The sequence below is a fragment of the Telmatherina bonti genome (genome assembly GCF_933228915.1).
Source record: "Telmatherina bonti genome assembly, chromosome: 23".
In the NCBI taxonomy this organism is placed as follows: domain Eukaryota; kingdom Metazoa; phylum Chordata; class Actinopteri; order Atheriniformes; family Telmatherinidae; genus Telmatherina; species Telmatherina bonti.
The window spans coordinates 15,438,634-15,454,554 of NC_136632.1; the positions used below are offsets into that span (position 1 = coordinate 15,438,634).

Consider the following 15,921-nt stretch of genomic DNA (forward strand, 5'->3'; position numbering starts at 1 on the left):
TGATTTAGTGCCATTTAACTTTATTACTAAGGAATAATCAACCAGTTTCCTTACATTGTGGCAAGGGATTTGTATCGTACAAATATGTAGAGTACTGATGTCAGTCACTCAGCTGCAAAAAAAATAGAAACCTTTCGATCTGGTTTTCACAACTGGTCTGACTTCTTGCATTTCCCTGTGTCTCAGGCAACGACGTGAGGAAGTAAAACTGTTCAGTCATTAAATGAGAAAAAAAGAAAAGAACACATAAAGCATATCCGAAGTTTCGAACAATACAACAATTGATTTTCCATGCCACTAGATTATTGAGTGGTTTGTGTAACCCAAGGGGTTAAAAAGAGAGCCTGAACTCACCGTGGTGGTTTTGACTCGGCCTCCGGGCTGTGTACAAGTCCATCCAGATTTATTGACTAAGAGGTCACAACCTTCATCCTCCAAACATGGCACCATCTCACACCACTGCTTTTTCCGAACAATACCAGCTGCAAAGGAGACGGAAAAGGAATGGTTAGAGATGACAATGTACAGGAAAAATAAACAAAAGACTGCATGGGAGGAAGACAGATACAAGGTTGAAAAATTACTACAAAGAAGTAGAAACGTAAAAAAAAAAAAAAAATAATAATAACGAAATGAAAAAAGATACAGGGATACAAGGTGGAAGGTTAAAAGACACGATGTTGATGAAGTGCAATGAAGTAAAGAGACAGTTGCGAAGTAGAAGAGCATGAGATGACAGTGAGAGATGAGAGGAAAAATGGGTAGAATGAGAGAAATGGAGGGAGCCGAGTTCAGTCAGGTAAATAGAATCAAACATTGCAAATCATATTTAGGAGATTTTACAGCCTCTGTGCCATTTTGGAAGCCCAGCACATAAGCTTCTGCCATCAGGGATAAAGAGCAATTCTTTTATGTTAAGTACTCTGAACAATCTGGGCCATCTGATGCATTTCACCCATACTGTCATAACTACATATTGTACTTGTTCATTTCTTTAGCACAGCTTGTCTTAACCTCTTCTACTTTATTGACGTTCCAGACCTAAGTCAATGAGTTTCCACATTCCCCAGAAGAGCCCCAGGCTTCAGTCTATTACGTACACTGGCACAGTAGGCTTCACTTGAAACATAATGACAACAGTAATAAATGTACTGACAATAAAAACCAAAGTAAGCAATGTGGCTGCAATGTAATCTTTCAGCTAATGTTTCTACTTGTTGATAATCTCCACCACTGTTTGTGCATTTTCAGCTCACAATAATTCAGCCCCTGTTACATTAGTACAAAACAGACCTCTGTCGTTTAAAAGGTTTCACTAGTAAAGGAGCCCAGATTTGTTAGCACCTTGATACATAATTATGCTTTAGTAAGGGAGACTAGATCCAAAAAAATCATACAGGACAGATCACCAAATTGGCTGATATAAACAAGTCTTATCAATGGCTGGAGAGGGCTGGACTGAAGAACAGCACAGAGGCACTAATCATTGCAGCATAGGAGCAGGCCCTGAGCACCAGAGCGATTGAGGCCCAGATCGACCATACCAGGCAGGATCCCATGGGCAGACTAAGCAAAGGAGCCCCTGAAACAATCCAGCACCTCACAGCAGGGTGCAAGATACTGGCAGGCAAAGCATACAAGGAGCGCCATACCCAAGTAGCTGGCATAGTGCACAGGAACATCTGTGCAGAATAAGGACTCCCCCCAAGGTGGTGGAGAATGAGAGGGCTAAGATCCTCTGGGACTTCCAGATCCAGACAGATAAAATGGTGGTGGCCAACCAACTGGACATAGTGATCATGGATAGGCAGCAGAGGAAAGCCATAGTGATCGATGTATCCATCCCCAATGATGGAAATATCAGGAAAAAGGAGCATGAGAAACTGGAGAAGTACCAAGGCCTCAAGGAAGAACTGGACAAGGCCTGGAGGGTAAAAACCAACAGTAGTACCCATAGTGATCGAAGCACTGGGGACCGTGTCCCCCACACTGGAGAAGTGGCTCCAAGAGATACCTGATGAAACATCAGACATTTCTGTCCAGAAAAACGCAGTCCTAGGAACAGCTAAGATACTGCGTAGGACCTTCAAGCTCCCAGGACTCTGGTAGAGAACCCGAGCTTGAGAGATTACAGCCATCCATCCTACCCTGGGGAGATGGGAGGAGGGTGAGGGGGGAGTTTTTATATATATATATATATATATATATATATATATATATATAATGTATGTAGTCTATATTTCCACTGAGACTGTTGCAAATACATGACAACATTTTCTGACCTTTGGAAAACAAGTATTGCAAAGTTATTTGATCCATATGTTTGAGGGAGCTGCTCTGCATGGGAAAAAAAACTGCTTATTTCAGCTGGTCTGTCTGAGAATAATCTTTGTGTTTTAATAGGAATGTGTCCATAAATAACCAGAGCTACATTTCTTGTGAGAAACTGTTCTCTTCAAAGCAAAATTAATTAGAGTCCCGAAAAGAAAAAAAAAAAAAAAGAATTAACCACTATATTTTCTTGATATTTTTCACCCTTATTTACTAACCTGTTCATTTAGTCACTGAAGACAATAAGAATTGTAATGTTTATGATTTTTCGCTTTTTGCTGTATGTTGCTGCTGTTGTTTTTGTTGTGATTTACATGTTCTGTTTCTTTTTTTTTATTCTTTCAGTTGTGCTGTTTTAGTACCAATGACTGTCAGCTTTGTTTTTCTAGCACATGCCGTTGGTTGTTTTCTGCTTCCTTACAGGTGTAGCAGCTGGTTGTCTGGTTTTTCCTGTTTAGATTAAACAGCTGATGCTGTCGCTTTCTATCTGGTGTGTCTTTGTCTCCTTTTTCTTCTCTTCACTCTCTTTTCTCTTCTGTTTTATTCCATCCTTTTTTGTCCCAACTCTCCTTGTGAAGTGCAGCATTAATATGTAATTGCAGCAATAGAGTAATTTAAAAATAAAGGATAATACCTAGGAATCGAGAGGAGCCTGTAGCTAGGCAACAGTAGGTTACCTAGCATTTGACCCACATGTGCATTTTTAATGCCACAAAGCAGTCCATATGAAAAGATGATTCTCTTCGCAGATATTCAACATAAGCTAAATCTTATTAAAAAAAAATATATATATTTCTGCATTGTTATCTTATGTAAAATAGTGAAGGACAGGAACTTGATTTGTGTGATGCAGGGAAAAAAAAAAGAAAAATGCTGCACTATCCCACAAAACGCTGTATACATGGTCATCCTGTGATGAAAGATTGTGGTAAAGTTTGCATTTGTTTGCATCCAGAATATTTGGAGTCACATTGCACAATTATTTAGTCCTCTGTGCCAGTCTGTTGTCTGTGCTTGGGGAGAGCTTATTGCCATGACTTAAGGCACTGAGCTTTGTTCTGCAGATCCTTGTCTCTCTGCAGGCAGTGTGCATGAAATGAAAACCTGACATTCTGTAAGACTAAGATGTATTGAACCTGAAATCATACCAGCTTTTTCATCATGAGGCTAGATATCAACAGGAGAGGGAAAATGTCTCCTTTATCATCAAAAACGCTTGAGGAAACCGTGGAAAATGAGTTTAAGTCTTTTAAAATTGATTAAATCACTTTCTGCATTTGTTAAGAAAAGAACAGTGGTGCGGGTCATTATATCCCACTCAAGCACACATAAGTATAACAAAATCTACTCTTATCTAAATACAGCATGTACATTTAGGTGTAAAAATGATGAAAAAGAAACAGCAGGGGATGAGTTATGATAGAAACCTCCTGCTTTTGCCACCCTGTGTGTTAATAATAGCGCTGAAAATTAATTTTAGCATGACTGTTTTGTTGAGGGGAAAAAAAAGAACCCACTTAAAAAAATAATAGCAGTTAATGAAATATCAATGGAGTACTCATACTAATTTGATGGAGTTACAGATGTAAAGTACGTCATCCATCTTAACAGTTAAAAACAAACAAATTCACAGATCCTCCATCAGAGTGACACACAGCTAGATGTAGACAATAAGACATGCTGCCTGCAGTTAACCCTTTATGTTAGAGGAAACAGAGCAGACTCGGTCATATATGCAAAATGTGACAGGATCATGAATGTACATCAAACTTCTATCACAACACATTAAACCTCATAATAACAGTTTGGATAGTTTTAAAAAAATCCTCCAGTAACTTATGTAACATTAAAGGCACCATGTGGAGATTTCATTGTAAACAAACATTTTCTTATTGTTCTACAAAAGCTCAACAGCGTTCATGAAAAGTATTGCTGCTGGGCAAGAAGCCGTTAGGAATTAAAGAGAATTCAGGGGTCATTATGTACTGCATGTGGTGTAATGAGGATTTTTTTTTTTTTCTTTTGTAAAACAAGAAATTTCCTCTGAAGATAACGTGTTTGATCACTGCTCTGTTAAAAAAAAAAAATAATAAAAAAAAAATAAAAAGCAAGATAAAATCCAAGTAGCAAATGTTATTGCATATGGAAATCAGAGAAACAAAGACAAAAGCAGGAAGTGATATGGATAGAGACATAACTAGAGGACAAGTATATCAAGCTAACATTTTTGACCATTACAGGATGGGGTGGCGAGATAGAGGAAGGATGCATGAATTTAAATTTATATTGCTATGCATTTATGAATGAAAAACAGTCTGCATTGGCTAACTGAAAAACCCAGAGAGAATGATGGAGCATATATACTTCTTATTCTTCACGGTATACTGGCTGTCTTATATAACCTGAAAGAAATGTGTTCACCTCCATATCTATAAATCTGCTGTAAGGGCACCTTCAGGAGCTGTCAGAACTATGCATGTAAATCATTAGCAAGCGCAGAATTCAGTGCTAATATCTCTTCACTATAAACAATATGTCAATCTGAGAAAAAAAAAAAAAAGTTTACCCTCTCAAGAACTACATGGCCAAATAATATGCACCATGAGCATTGTGTCGGCAAAGTAAAGGAAAGGCTTAAAATTGACACTAATGTGAAGCATTATTATTGTTATGTGCATTTTGCTGACATGTTACTTAGAGTTGAATTACTTGTTTGCCTCTAGGCTAGCTGCACATCAACTGTAGGAACCATGTCCCGCTTTGAAGAGTCAACGGCACGTCTGCTGTATCTAAACACATTCCCTCAAACTTCAACGACCACACATTTCCACAGCTTAACGTTGCAATTTTCTTATTAATCACATGCAGAAATGCTAATAATCTGTCAGATCTATTTGTTAGCCCCAGTGTAGCTCTTGTTTTAGTCCCCTTGAGTTTGCATCGCCATGGGGTTCAGGATGCTTTGAAATAAAGCATCTGTCATGTCGTAGCACTGCATCTGAGACTCATCGTAATGTCAGCAGGCCGGCCTTAACTTTTTCCAAGCGGTAGTTTAAAAACATGACTACTTTAAACGAACTATGCCGATGTGACAACATAAATGGGAGCAACCTGTTGATATAGCCAAAAGATAAAATCCTAATGAATGTCCAGTTCTTGTTTAGCCATTTACTGACACCTTGCATTTAAATTAGCCTTTAATATTGCATGAAAAGCAGCAACAGCAACATTATTGGATATTAAGAATAGACAACTTATTACAACTACTATGGTCTCTCTCGTTGGCTTTACTTTCAGCAGATATTTCTTTTTGGATGTGCTTCATCCCCCCCTGTTGTTCTCCATTAACACAAATGGCATCCACAGAAGCAGCATTGGTCTCACTCCTTGATGTACATTATGGTTACAAGCTTGGTGCCTTCCCTTCCCACTCTTAAAACACTAGTAGCCTTACCTCTTTACAGACCTATAGATGGTAAGGAGAGCCTGTGCTCATTTTGATTGATCATTTGATTATCTGTAAGAGATTTTTTTTTTTTTTTTTTTTTTTAAATACGGTGGCTGGGAAGTGCAAAATAATACAAATTTATTGAAACATTTTTACAAATTCACCAAAACACTGTTTTGTTGAATTTGTAAACAGTTTCAGGCTATGTAATATTGTTTTGCTCTTCTCAGCCATCGTATTTATTCCATAAAACTTAACAGCTGTTGGACAAAAGGAAGAAAATTTGCTCCATTAACTGATATGGTCTTGCTCATGTTTATTCTCCTGTGCAAAATTCCTTCCGTTTCAACATGTTTGAGGGTTTTCTTTCATTAACATCCTGCTTTACATCTTTTCAGTTTAATGAGACTTTAAACACGCTATTAACTCAACAGTGTCCCATTTGTCCTCTGTTTGAACCATTTTTTATACGAATTGGTGGCTTTGATTAGGATCCGTATCCTATTTATGACTTAAGTTTGACTTCCAGACACAGCCTCTCGTCTTTTTCACGCAAGCCTTTGATAACATGCAGAATTTATACTTTAATCTTATCTAGTAAAGCAATATTTTACTATATTTCTACCATGTACAATCTCTTATGAAGGACTTAAGAAGATCCTTGCTTCCGAAAATGATCAATAACCTCACACTTTCAAAAGGCAAGATTACACTGTATGGTGAACAGCTTGTTTTAGAGGCGCTGCCAAAGAGACGAGCTAGCTGCTTTAGCTTAATCTGTGTTCAAGATTTTTTAACCCTCTCTCTCAAATACACGTTGAAATAACTCAACCTCGTATTTCTTGCTGCTTTAATTTTTTTTTTTCTGTTGTAAAGAAATTTTCTATATCAATTTGTTGCATATTTTGTTTGGTGGACGTTATGCTTAACATACAATAGCATTTCCATATAATGGAAATCTGCCTTTATGTGTAGAAGCAGAAAGGTTAGTGTATGGTGGAGGATATAAAGCAGGTCCGTATAAATGGGAAAAGGAAGCAAGCGAAGACAAAATGAAAGGACATATTGGAAACAAAATTCACTGAAGAGAAAGGGAAAAAAAAAATCTTGTCAGGCGTAATAACCCAAGGCCTGGCAATGTTTTCAAGAGGTTATTTTATTTATTTATTCCTTTCGTTATTTAATGCAGTGCGGTGAATTCATCTAATGAATGTTGTCAGCAAGGTCACGTATTCAATTCAGTCACAGGTTTCGTTTGCCTTCTGAATTGCCATCCGGTGGGGTGACCCTCGGCTGATGAAGATGTATAGCGATGCCTGGTAAACATCAGTAATGAGGGAATGAGAGCCGTTATGAGTGTGCACAAGTGGTCCTCCCTGCATGTGTGTTACAAATGTCATTTTTGACAGCAAGCTCTAGAAAACAGCTCCATCAGTGATGACAGTTGAGAGATAAGTTATCACGGTCGTGTCAGATAAGATTTAATAATGAGAACCACACAGACATTTTGAGTTGACAGAACAGATTTCCAGTTGGTTTGAGGGATGATTAATGGAGATTTTATCCTGCCGACATTGTAACGTTATGACAATAACCACCCCAACTTACAGCTGCTTGAATCAAAATTTTCTCATTAACAGTGGGTCAGAAGGCGGCCTGTGATATGAATCGCTCCTCAGATTAAAGTCAGCCGGGGAACATGTTGGCATTACATCTTTATGAAGCGATCTTTTGTAACAATGTTGTCTTGGTTTGCTGATTATGCAACCGTTTCAACACTGATCCAGTTTTACAGCAAAATAAGGATGTCAGAGGAAACACCTTCGGCTGCTTCTTCAGCAACTTTTTTTTAAAATATTCGCCGTAATGCCAACAACAATAGATGTTCCTGGTGATTCATGTAACCAGGGGAAAAAAATATTTCAGGCTTCTGACGAGGCTACAGTTAAAGCAGTTAAAGCACAGCTGAATCAATGCACTTTGGTATCAGAGTGTCTGAGGAAAGTCATGTTGGTTGGTCAGACATGGTTGATAATTTTCTACGTGCAGGCTAACGTCAGTTTAATCTCTTTAAATATCTCAAGATACATAGTCCGCAGTGGAATGACTGAACATTTTGTGTCAGAAAGTTTTGGGTTTCCAGTTGTCAACACTTTTCACTTCACTTAATTCAAAAGTCTGCAGCCGTGCTCATTACTGGTTCAAAACAGTATTAGCAATTCACCCATTGGCTTGTTTCCCTTTGCTGGCTTCTTGTTAGATTTTGTATTGACTCTTAAAAATCTTACTGCTCTGGCTTCAAAGCCTGAAATAGCCTTGCCCTGATGAACATGCTGGCCTTACTAACCTGGCATGGGCCCTCCTCATCACCAACAAATATGTCCGACTGCAGTTTGTAACAATCAGGCTTTTTCCTTCAGAGCTCCCACTTTGTGGAACTTTTTGTCTGTTTGTACTCATAGAAACATCTCTTTGGGCCTTTAAATCCATCCTTAAAGTTCTTGGTTAGCTGAGGGTCTTTGTTACTGTCAAAGCAACATATTGTGTATTGTGTTGCTGCCAATCTGGCTGCCTTGGTCCTATTGTGTGCGTCAGCAATTTTGTGACTTCTTAGTAATGAGCCTGTACAGTACAAGAAAAGAAGCTCAATTAAGCAAATGCTATGCACCTCCTATTGGACAATTACTGCTAGGCATTTATCTTTCAGATGGCAAGAATTTATCAAACCCAAACTAATGCAATGAGTAGCTTTTCATTACTGAAACAAACATCAAATGGTCATGGAAACGGTGTTTGTCTGCTTGAGAAGGGTCAAGTGCTTGGCGTGACTCAAGTAAAGAAAACATCTGACAATATTACTATTATTGGGTGAAGAACTTTCAAATGCATTATTAGAATCTGGAAGGAGAGAGGGGAGCTGTTGTCTTTGAAGAGGAAATTTAGTTGGGTCATCTGCTGAAATCCAATCAAATAAAATGACAACAGGACTGTGTTTGATAGTGAAAGTAAGAACATTCCCACACGTACACTGTGAAGGGAATTTGATAGTTGGATTGAACAGCTGTGTAGCTGTAAGAAAACCACTAATAAGTGAGCAAAACATTCATTATGAAAGCGAAAACCATTTAGCAATTTTATGTGTTGTGCTACTTCCCATCACAGCATAAATATTAACAAGGCATCAATCATCAATGACCATCAATGATTCCCTTCAGTGTGTCATCTTACCTCAACTTTCATGCTGGATGCATCTTTACATTTATCATTAGACATACTTCCACATTTTTACTGCTGTCAATGGAACCACAAAAGGCTTTGAGGAGGAAGGGGTGCCTGAGGAAAAACTAGTCCGCTTTTCCTTCCACCTTCACAGTTCTCCTCTCACTAATTCCCAGACTGTGATGTAAGAAATGGCTAATACTAGGTTCTCCCTGCACATTCATATAAAAATATGGTTTCAGTGTGAAAATGAGAGGGGGTGGGCTTTAGACTTTCTTCAATGCTCTTTTGGGCATTTTAACTGTATTAGATCAGGTCCTGCTACCTAACTACTAAACTTACAATAAAAAAAAGCTTATTAACGGAGTTTCGGATTTGTGAAACCCATGTTCTATTAATGAACATGCCAAGAATTTTTTTCTTTTTATCCTGTAGACAAGGTCCTGTTCAAGATTATTGCATAATATTATTTTTGCCACCTACTAACCTTTCATAGTTGCCGCAAGTTGTATGTTGAAGTAGAAGTAGGAATTTTATACCTTAATGTTTTTTCCCTGAATGTACAGCTTAGAAACCATTTATGTGTTATGATAAAGGCAGATATGGAACAATTAATCCAACCCTCTGCATCCTTTCCATTTTCAGAGAGTTTATGGATATGTAGCTCAGTATAGCAACTGGTGTCATACCACTGGAAATCAGGTGCACTCGGCCTATAGCTGATGTGTGATCAGCACGAAAAAAAAAAGGCAGAGTATTTAATGGCCGCACAGACTGCCATCAAACTCTGAGAAGGTAGCTTATGTTGTCCTCTGCTGTTGCTGTGTTTACTATTGTTTCAAACTAATCTCAGAACTTGGAATTGAACACTGAACTCTGCACTGCCCTCTGGTGGACACATTGCCAAACGTCTGTACCTATTTACATATGTAAAGGGAGCTAAAATGAGTGTTGATGTAGCATCTTCAAACACATTTCCTTTGAAAACAGCTTATACGTTCCAGTCTGTCCAAATCCATTGTAAACACAGTGATGGAATAAGTGTGTAACATCAGCTTAAAAACATAAAGCGGACGTCTGTTTCTCACATGGTTTCGCTTTTGATATTTTTCAAGCATTGCAACATGTTTTTTTTCCCCTTCCAAATATGTTTGTGCATATTGCTTTAGTCTTCGCAGCCAACAGTGTAATTGAAAATGCATCGGCTTATACATGTTGAAACTCCAATTTCAAAGAACCATGATGACTGTGAAGAATGCTGGACCTTTATACTCACAGTTGACTGGTCCAATAACACTGATGTGTCATACGAGCAATCAGGAACCGTAAAGACGAGTTAAGACACAGGCCTTATCTGTCACATTTGGTCTCGCATCACTAACTAAACTCATCTCCCAGCAGCATCTTGGCTCACAGTGGCACTATCTGTTACCATTCGACCATATCACTACTGTGCTGCTGGTGTGAGGGCAGTGGCTTATGCTGAAACTTATTAAATCCAAGGGGGGTATGAAATAAATACATCCCACACACGCAAGCCTTGCACAGGGTAGCATGGACATAAATAATCACACACAAATAACTGTGAAGAGACAATATGTATGTGAAGGTATCAGCTGTGGTTTCACCAGTGGAAGATAGGGAGCAGGGAAGAAAAGAACATTATCAAACCTTATATGGGACATTTATCTTCCCACCAAATGGATGATAAGGCTCGTGTCAACAGACAACATCTTGGCCTAATAAATTTTCTGGAACACAATGCCAAGTCAGGAGAAGGATGGGAACCGAAACAAAGTAGACTTAAAGAAAGATGTAGATATTAGAAAGAATGTCAGCATTCTCTGAGATAACTACAAACACAGATCAGATATGGTGTGAGCGGTTAGCAGGGCTGCTGGTGGTGAGTGGACACAAGACAAAGGGGACATTTTTGGGTTGAAAATTTAAAGTTCTACAACTTGTGATTCCTTTGAAAAGTAGCTAACGCATGAATGTGGATGAAAAAACTTCTTCCCAAGCTATACTCATCTGCTTAAAGTTGATGCAAAACCCTTTGCTGCATGGATGCATAAATGTGCATGACACACTGTTTCATCTGCGGTAGAAATTGTGGCTGCTCTTTTGGCATTTTTTAACTCTGTACTTCATCATGCAGTGAAGAGCACTTTCGCACTGTATCATATCTGATTCAGTTCCCTGCATCTGCTTGTTGGTTTTATTGTGCAGACTGAATGTGACTTCTGATAATGCTGTTTTAAAAGCTCCAGTTAGCTGTTAGCAATGTTACAGACACGCTCTTAGTTTTGGAGAATTTATTTTGACGTACATTGATATTCTTAACCACTTAGTCCAATTATGGATTGCAGGGAAGCTGGAGGCTATCCCAGAAATCAATTTTGACGTACAATTTCATATAATTCATAAATACTTATCCATGCAACACATAGCTGTGTGTCTCTACAGTGTTTAACGATGAAATAAATGTTATAATTTTGTCATGTATGTATTTATGCATTTTTCAGATTTACCATTTTACTTGGAAATAGTTTAAACTTCAGATGACAGTTAGCTCATGTTTCTAATTGCAGTTATTTGAACAATTTCCATTCACTTCTCTAAAAAGTATAGCATAGATGTCATATTCCCATCATTGTTTCCATGTTTTCCAGTTTATCCCCCTTCATCTGCTGTGGTTCACAGCACCAACTGTTGTTATCCTCCATTATATAAGTGAATGAACATGGATGAGCATCTATCTGTCAGGGATTTTCTTGCAAAGCACCACACCAACACAATGCCCACATTTTGGTCTTAGACTACGTATAAGTCACCTAACGTTGGTACAGTCACCCAGAGAAGTTTAATTGCTTGGAATGACTTCATATACATTTTTTTGGTGATCTTAAATCTGGAAGAATGTTCAATTAATTTCTTATTAGATTGGAAATATAAAAATTCTTTTCACATTTATGCATTTCTGAATGTAACATACCTGAGAAGTTGTGTTTTACCTTGTACAAACGTTGTGTGTGAAACTCACCAAAGCATATTAGCATCTCTCATAAGTCACTATAAAGTGCTGCTTGTAAACTGCAGCTCACACAAACACTTTTCTCTGCAGTTTGTCACTGTGACACTGCCCACAATCCCCTGTTTAATGCACCGACACGGAGCTCAGGCCTCACCATCGCCCGTTATGCCAAGTCAAATGGCCTTTTAAGCAAATTCACTGTGTCTTCATTTCACTAAGCAGTGCCGTGAATATGTCAAAATGCTCTCCCTCTGTAGTTCCTCCACTATAACTGTGCACATGAAAGCATGCACACCCGAATTCATGGCTAGTGATCGGGCAATTTAAGACGACTCTCTGCAGCAGTTCATTTAGCTTCCTAGGTTGTACGCACCAGCGTTCACATAGCGAGTATGCAAACACACCCAGAGACGCATACATAATTATCTCTTTGCCGACATGTCAGGCAACAAAGTCAAACAAAAGACGGCTTGAAAAGGCCCGACTGAGTGCCATTAAGGCTGCGAGATTTGCTTTAATCATGGAAATCCCCTCCTATGTCTCCTTTTACAGCGGATCCACTATCAGGATAATTAACTGCACTATCTGACCTGCCGTGGTAGGCAGACGTTCCCTAAAAGTGATTCAGGCCTTGCAGGAATTAGGACGATGTTCTGTGGTATGCAAAAGAAAAAGCCAATGCAAAGAAATAAATCCGTGCTTTTGGTAATTAGCCACCATCTCTTTATACCCCTGCCTCTGCTCACAACTGAGCTCCACTTGGCGAGTTTTTCTCTTGTCGTCTTCTCCTCTCTCATCTATCCCTTCCTCACTCCCATTATTTTTTTTCTCTTTTTGCGCTTGCAAGCTTGTCTTCTATTTTCTACCGTTTCCCACCATCTCCCATCCTTTGCTTGCCTCTCTGCACCTCATCTCCTGTGCTTGCTCCTTTCCAGTCTGTTGCCTGATTTTCATGAGATTATTCCACCCGTTTGGCGGCCTTGATGAGTATCTACACACTAAAAGCTGTCAAGCCCCTTTTTAAAAAGCCTGACGGTTTTTTTTTTTTGTTTTTTTTTTTTTCTCCTCCCTTTTTTGTGATGAAGTGAATTTGTGTCCTAAATAGCTCCTCTGCACTCATGAAACTTCAAGAAGCAGAAATAATGAGATAGCATGCTGACTGACATTTCCAGACCCCCGTCCTGTATCCGTGTGCATGCATGTGTGCATGTGTGGGTGTTTTGTGTGCAGATGTGTGTGAATAAGACAGCGACCGCCATGGTACTGATCATCTAAATACATGTAATATACCTCTGTTATGTGTGCATGCAATGGAAAAAAAAAAAAAAAAAAGCAATATTGCTAAATGACGCAGATGTCTTCATTTAGAAGACAAAGAAAAAGAAGCTTCAAATTCTCAAAAAAAAAAAAATACTGCCCTTTTAGACGTAGTTTGATGTGCTTAATGAACATCTTTAATGGGGAAAGGTGGTGCTGCTTCACAACTGGGTTTAATAAACTGGAATCTTCTAAAATTAAAGTTGAATTGGTCGTTTAAACATTGAAGCCATATAATTTTTAAGCAATTTGGCACTTAAGAATCAAGTTTTAACAGGATTTTTATGGTGTTAACCCATCTGAAATTGCAATTCATACATTTTCAATTCAATTCAATTCAACTTTATTTATATAGCGTCAAATCACGGCAATGCCATCTCAAGACGCTTTACAGACAGAGGGGAAAACATATATATATATCCTTATATAGGCCATTTCATAATAGCCTATATAAGGAAACCAACAGATTGAGTTGAGTCCAACTCAATCTCCCATCCTGAGCAAGCACACTGGCAACAGTGGGAAGGAAAAAACTCCCTTTTAACAGGAAGGAAACCTCCGGCAGAACCCGGCTCAGGACAGGCAGCCATCTGCCTCTGCTGTGTGGGGGGAAGAGGACAGAAAGAAAACAGGAACTGCTACTCCCGGCCAGGGAGACCTGCTGAGACAGGAGACATACATGTTAATGATGCAACACTGTTATGGGGGGGGGGGGGGGTAAAAGAAAGAGATAAAGAGAAAAAGAAAGAAGCTCAGTGTATCGGGAAATGTCCCTCAGCAGTCTAAACCTATAGCAGCATAACTAAGGGATGCTAACCATCCCTAGCTATAGGACTTATCAAAAAGATAAGTCTTCAGCCTAGTCTTAAAGGTGGGGAGGGTGTCTGCTTCCCTAACACTAACTGGGAGCTTATTCCATAAGAGAGGGGCCTGATAACCAAAGGCTCTGCCTCCTGCTCGGCTCTTTGAGACTCTAGGAACCACAGGTAAGCCTGCAGTCTGCGAACGAAGTACTCTGCTTGGTATATAAGGAACAATGAGGTCTTTGATATATAGTGGTGCCTGGTTGTGGAGGGCTTTATATGTAGGGAGAAGGATTTTAAATTATATTCTAGATTCAACAGGCAGCCAATGAGAGAGGCTAAAACTGGAGAAATATGATCTCTCCTGCTGGTTCTGGTCAGGACTCTGGCTGCAGAATTCTGGATCAGCTGAAGGGTTTTCAGGGCATATTTAGGACAGCCCAGTAATAGAGAGTTACAGTAATCTAGTCTCGAAGTAACAAAAGCGTGAACCAGTTTTTCTGCATCACTAGGGACAGAATGTCCCTAATTTTGGCTATATTACGTAAATGAAAGAAGGCTGTTTTAGTAACCTGCTTAATATGTGGGCCAAAGGACAGGTCAGGGTCAAATATTACTCCAAGGTTTCTCACTGTAGCACTGGAAGCTAAAGTAATGCCATCCAGGTTCATTACAAAACCGGAAAATTTAGCTCTGAGTTTTTCAGATCCAACGAGAATTACTTCAGTCTTATCTGAGTTTAAGAGGAGAAAATTTCTAGACATCCAAGTCTTTATGTCTATGAGACAATTTTGTAGCCTATTGGGCTGATTTTGTTTCATCTGGTTTAAAGGATAAGTATAGTTGAGTATCATCTGCATAACAATGAAAGTTTATTCCATGCTGTCTAATAATTTTGCCTAAAGGGAGCATATATAGCGTGAAGAGTATTGGTCCAAGTACAGAACCTTGAGGAACTCCATGACTTACTGTAGTTTGTGAGGAGGACTTGTCATTTACATGAATGAACTGAAGTCTATCAGATAAATATGATTTAAACCAGCTTAACACTGTACCTGTAATTCCAATCACCTGTTCTAGTCTTTGTAACAGAATGTTATGATCGACTGTATCAAATGCAGCACTAAGATCAAGCAAGATAGGTGCGGACACAAGTCCTTTGTCTGAGGCCATAAGAAGGTCATTAGTAACTTTCACCAATGCTGTCTCAGTACTATGATGAGCTCTAAATCCTGACTGAAACTCCTCGCATAAATTATTTCTGCTCAGGTGGGCATGTAGCTGAGCTGAAACTATTTTCTCCAGAATTTTGGACATAAACGGGAGGTTAGATATAGGTCTATAATTTGCTATCACCTCTGGATCCAGAGATTGCTTTTTAAGTAAAGGCTTGATTACAGCAGTTTTAAATGATTGTGGTACGTATCCTGTCACAAAAGACATATTGATAAGATTTAGTAGTGATGTATTAATTAAAGGGAAGATGTCCTTAAAGAGGCTCGTTGGGAGAGGGTCTAAGATACAGGTGGATGGTTTAGATGAAGCTATTATTTTAGTTAATTCAGAGGGTTGGACAGGACAGAAACTATTTAGACACAAGTCAGATCCTGGTTCTAAAGATGCTTCAGAGACCACAACAGGCTCAACATTATAGGTAGAAGGAAGAGTATTGTGAATTTGATCTCTAATAGTGTCAATTTTATTCCTGAAAAAATACATGAAATCATCACAGCTAAGTGAGAAAGGAATACATGGCTCCACAGCGCTCC

General features: G+C 38.9%; 1 protein-coding gene across 1 annotated transcript in view; it reads right to left on the reverse strand.

The window, feature by feature from the left end:
• The window catches only part of tafa5a (TAFA chemokine like family member 5a), a 108,451-nt gene that overhangs the window by 12,158 nt on the left and 80,372 nt on the right, over nucleotides 1-15,921 (reverse strand). Inside the window, exon 3 of the mRNA XM_079263029.1 lies at nucleotides 355-482. Coding sequence (XP_079119155.1) covers nucleotides 355-482 — 128 coding nt within the window. The remainder of the gene's footprint in view (nucleotides 1-354; nucleotides 483-15,921) is intronic.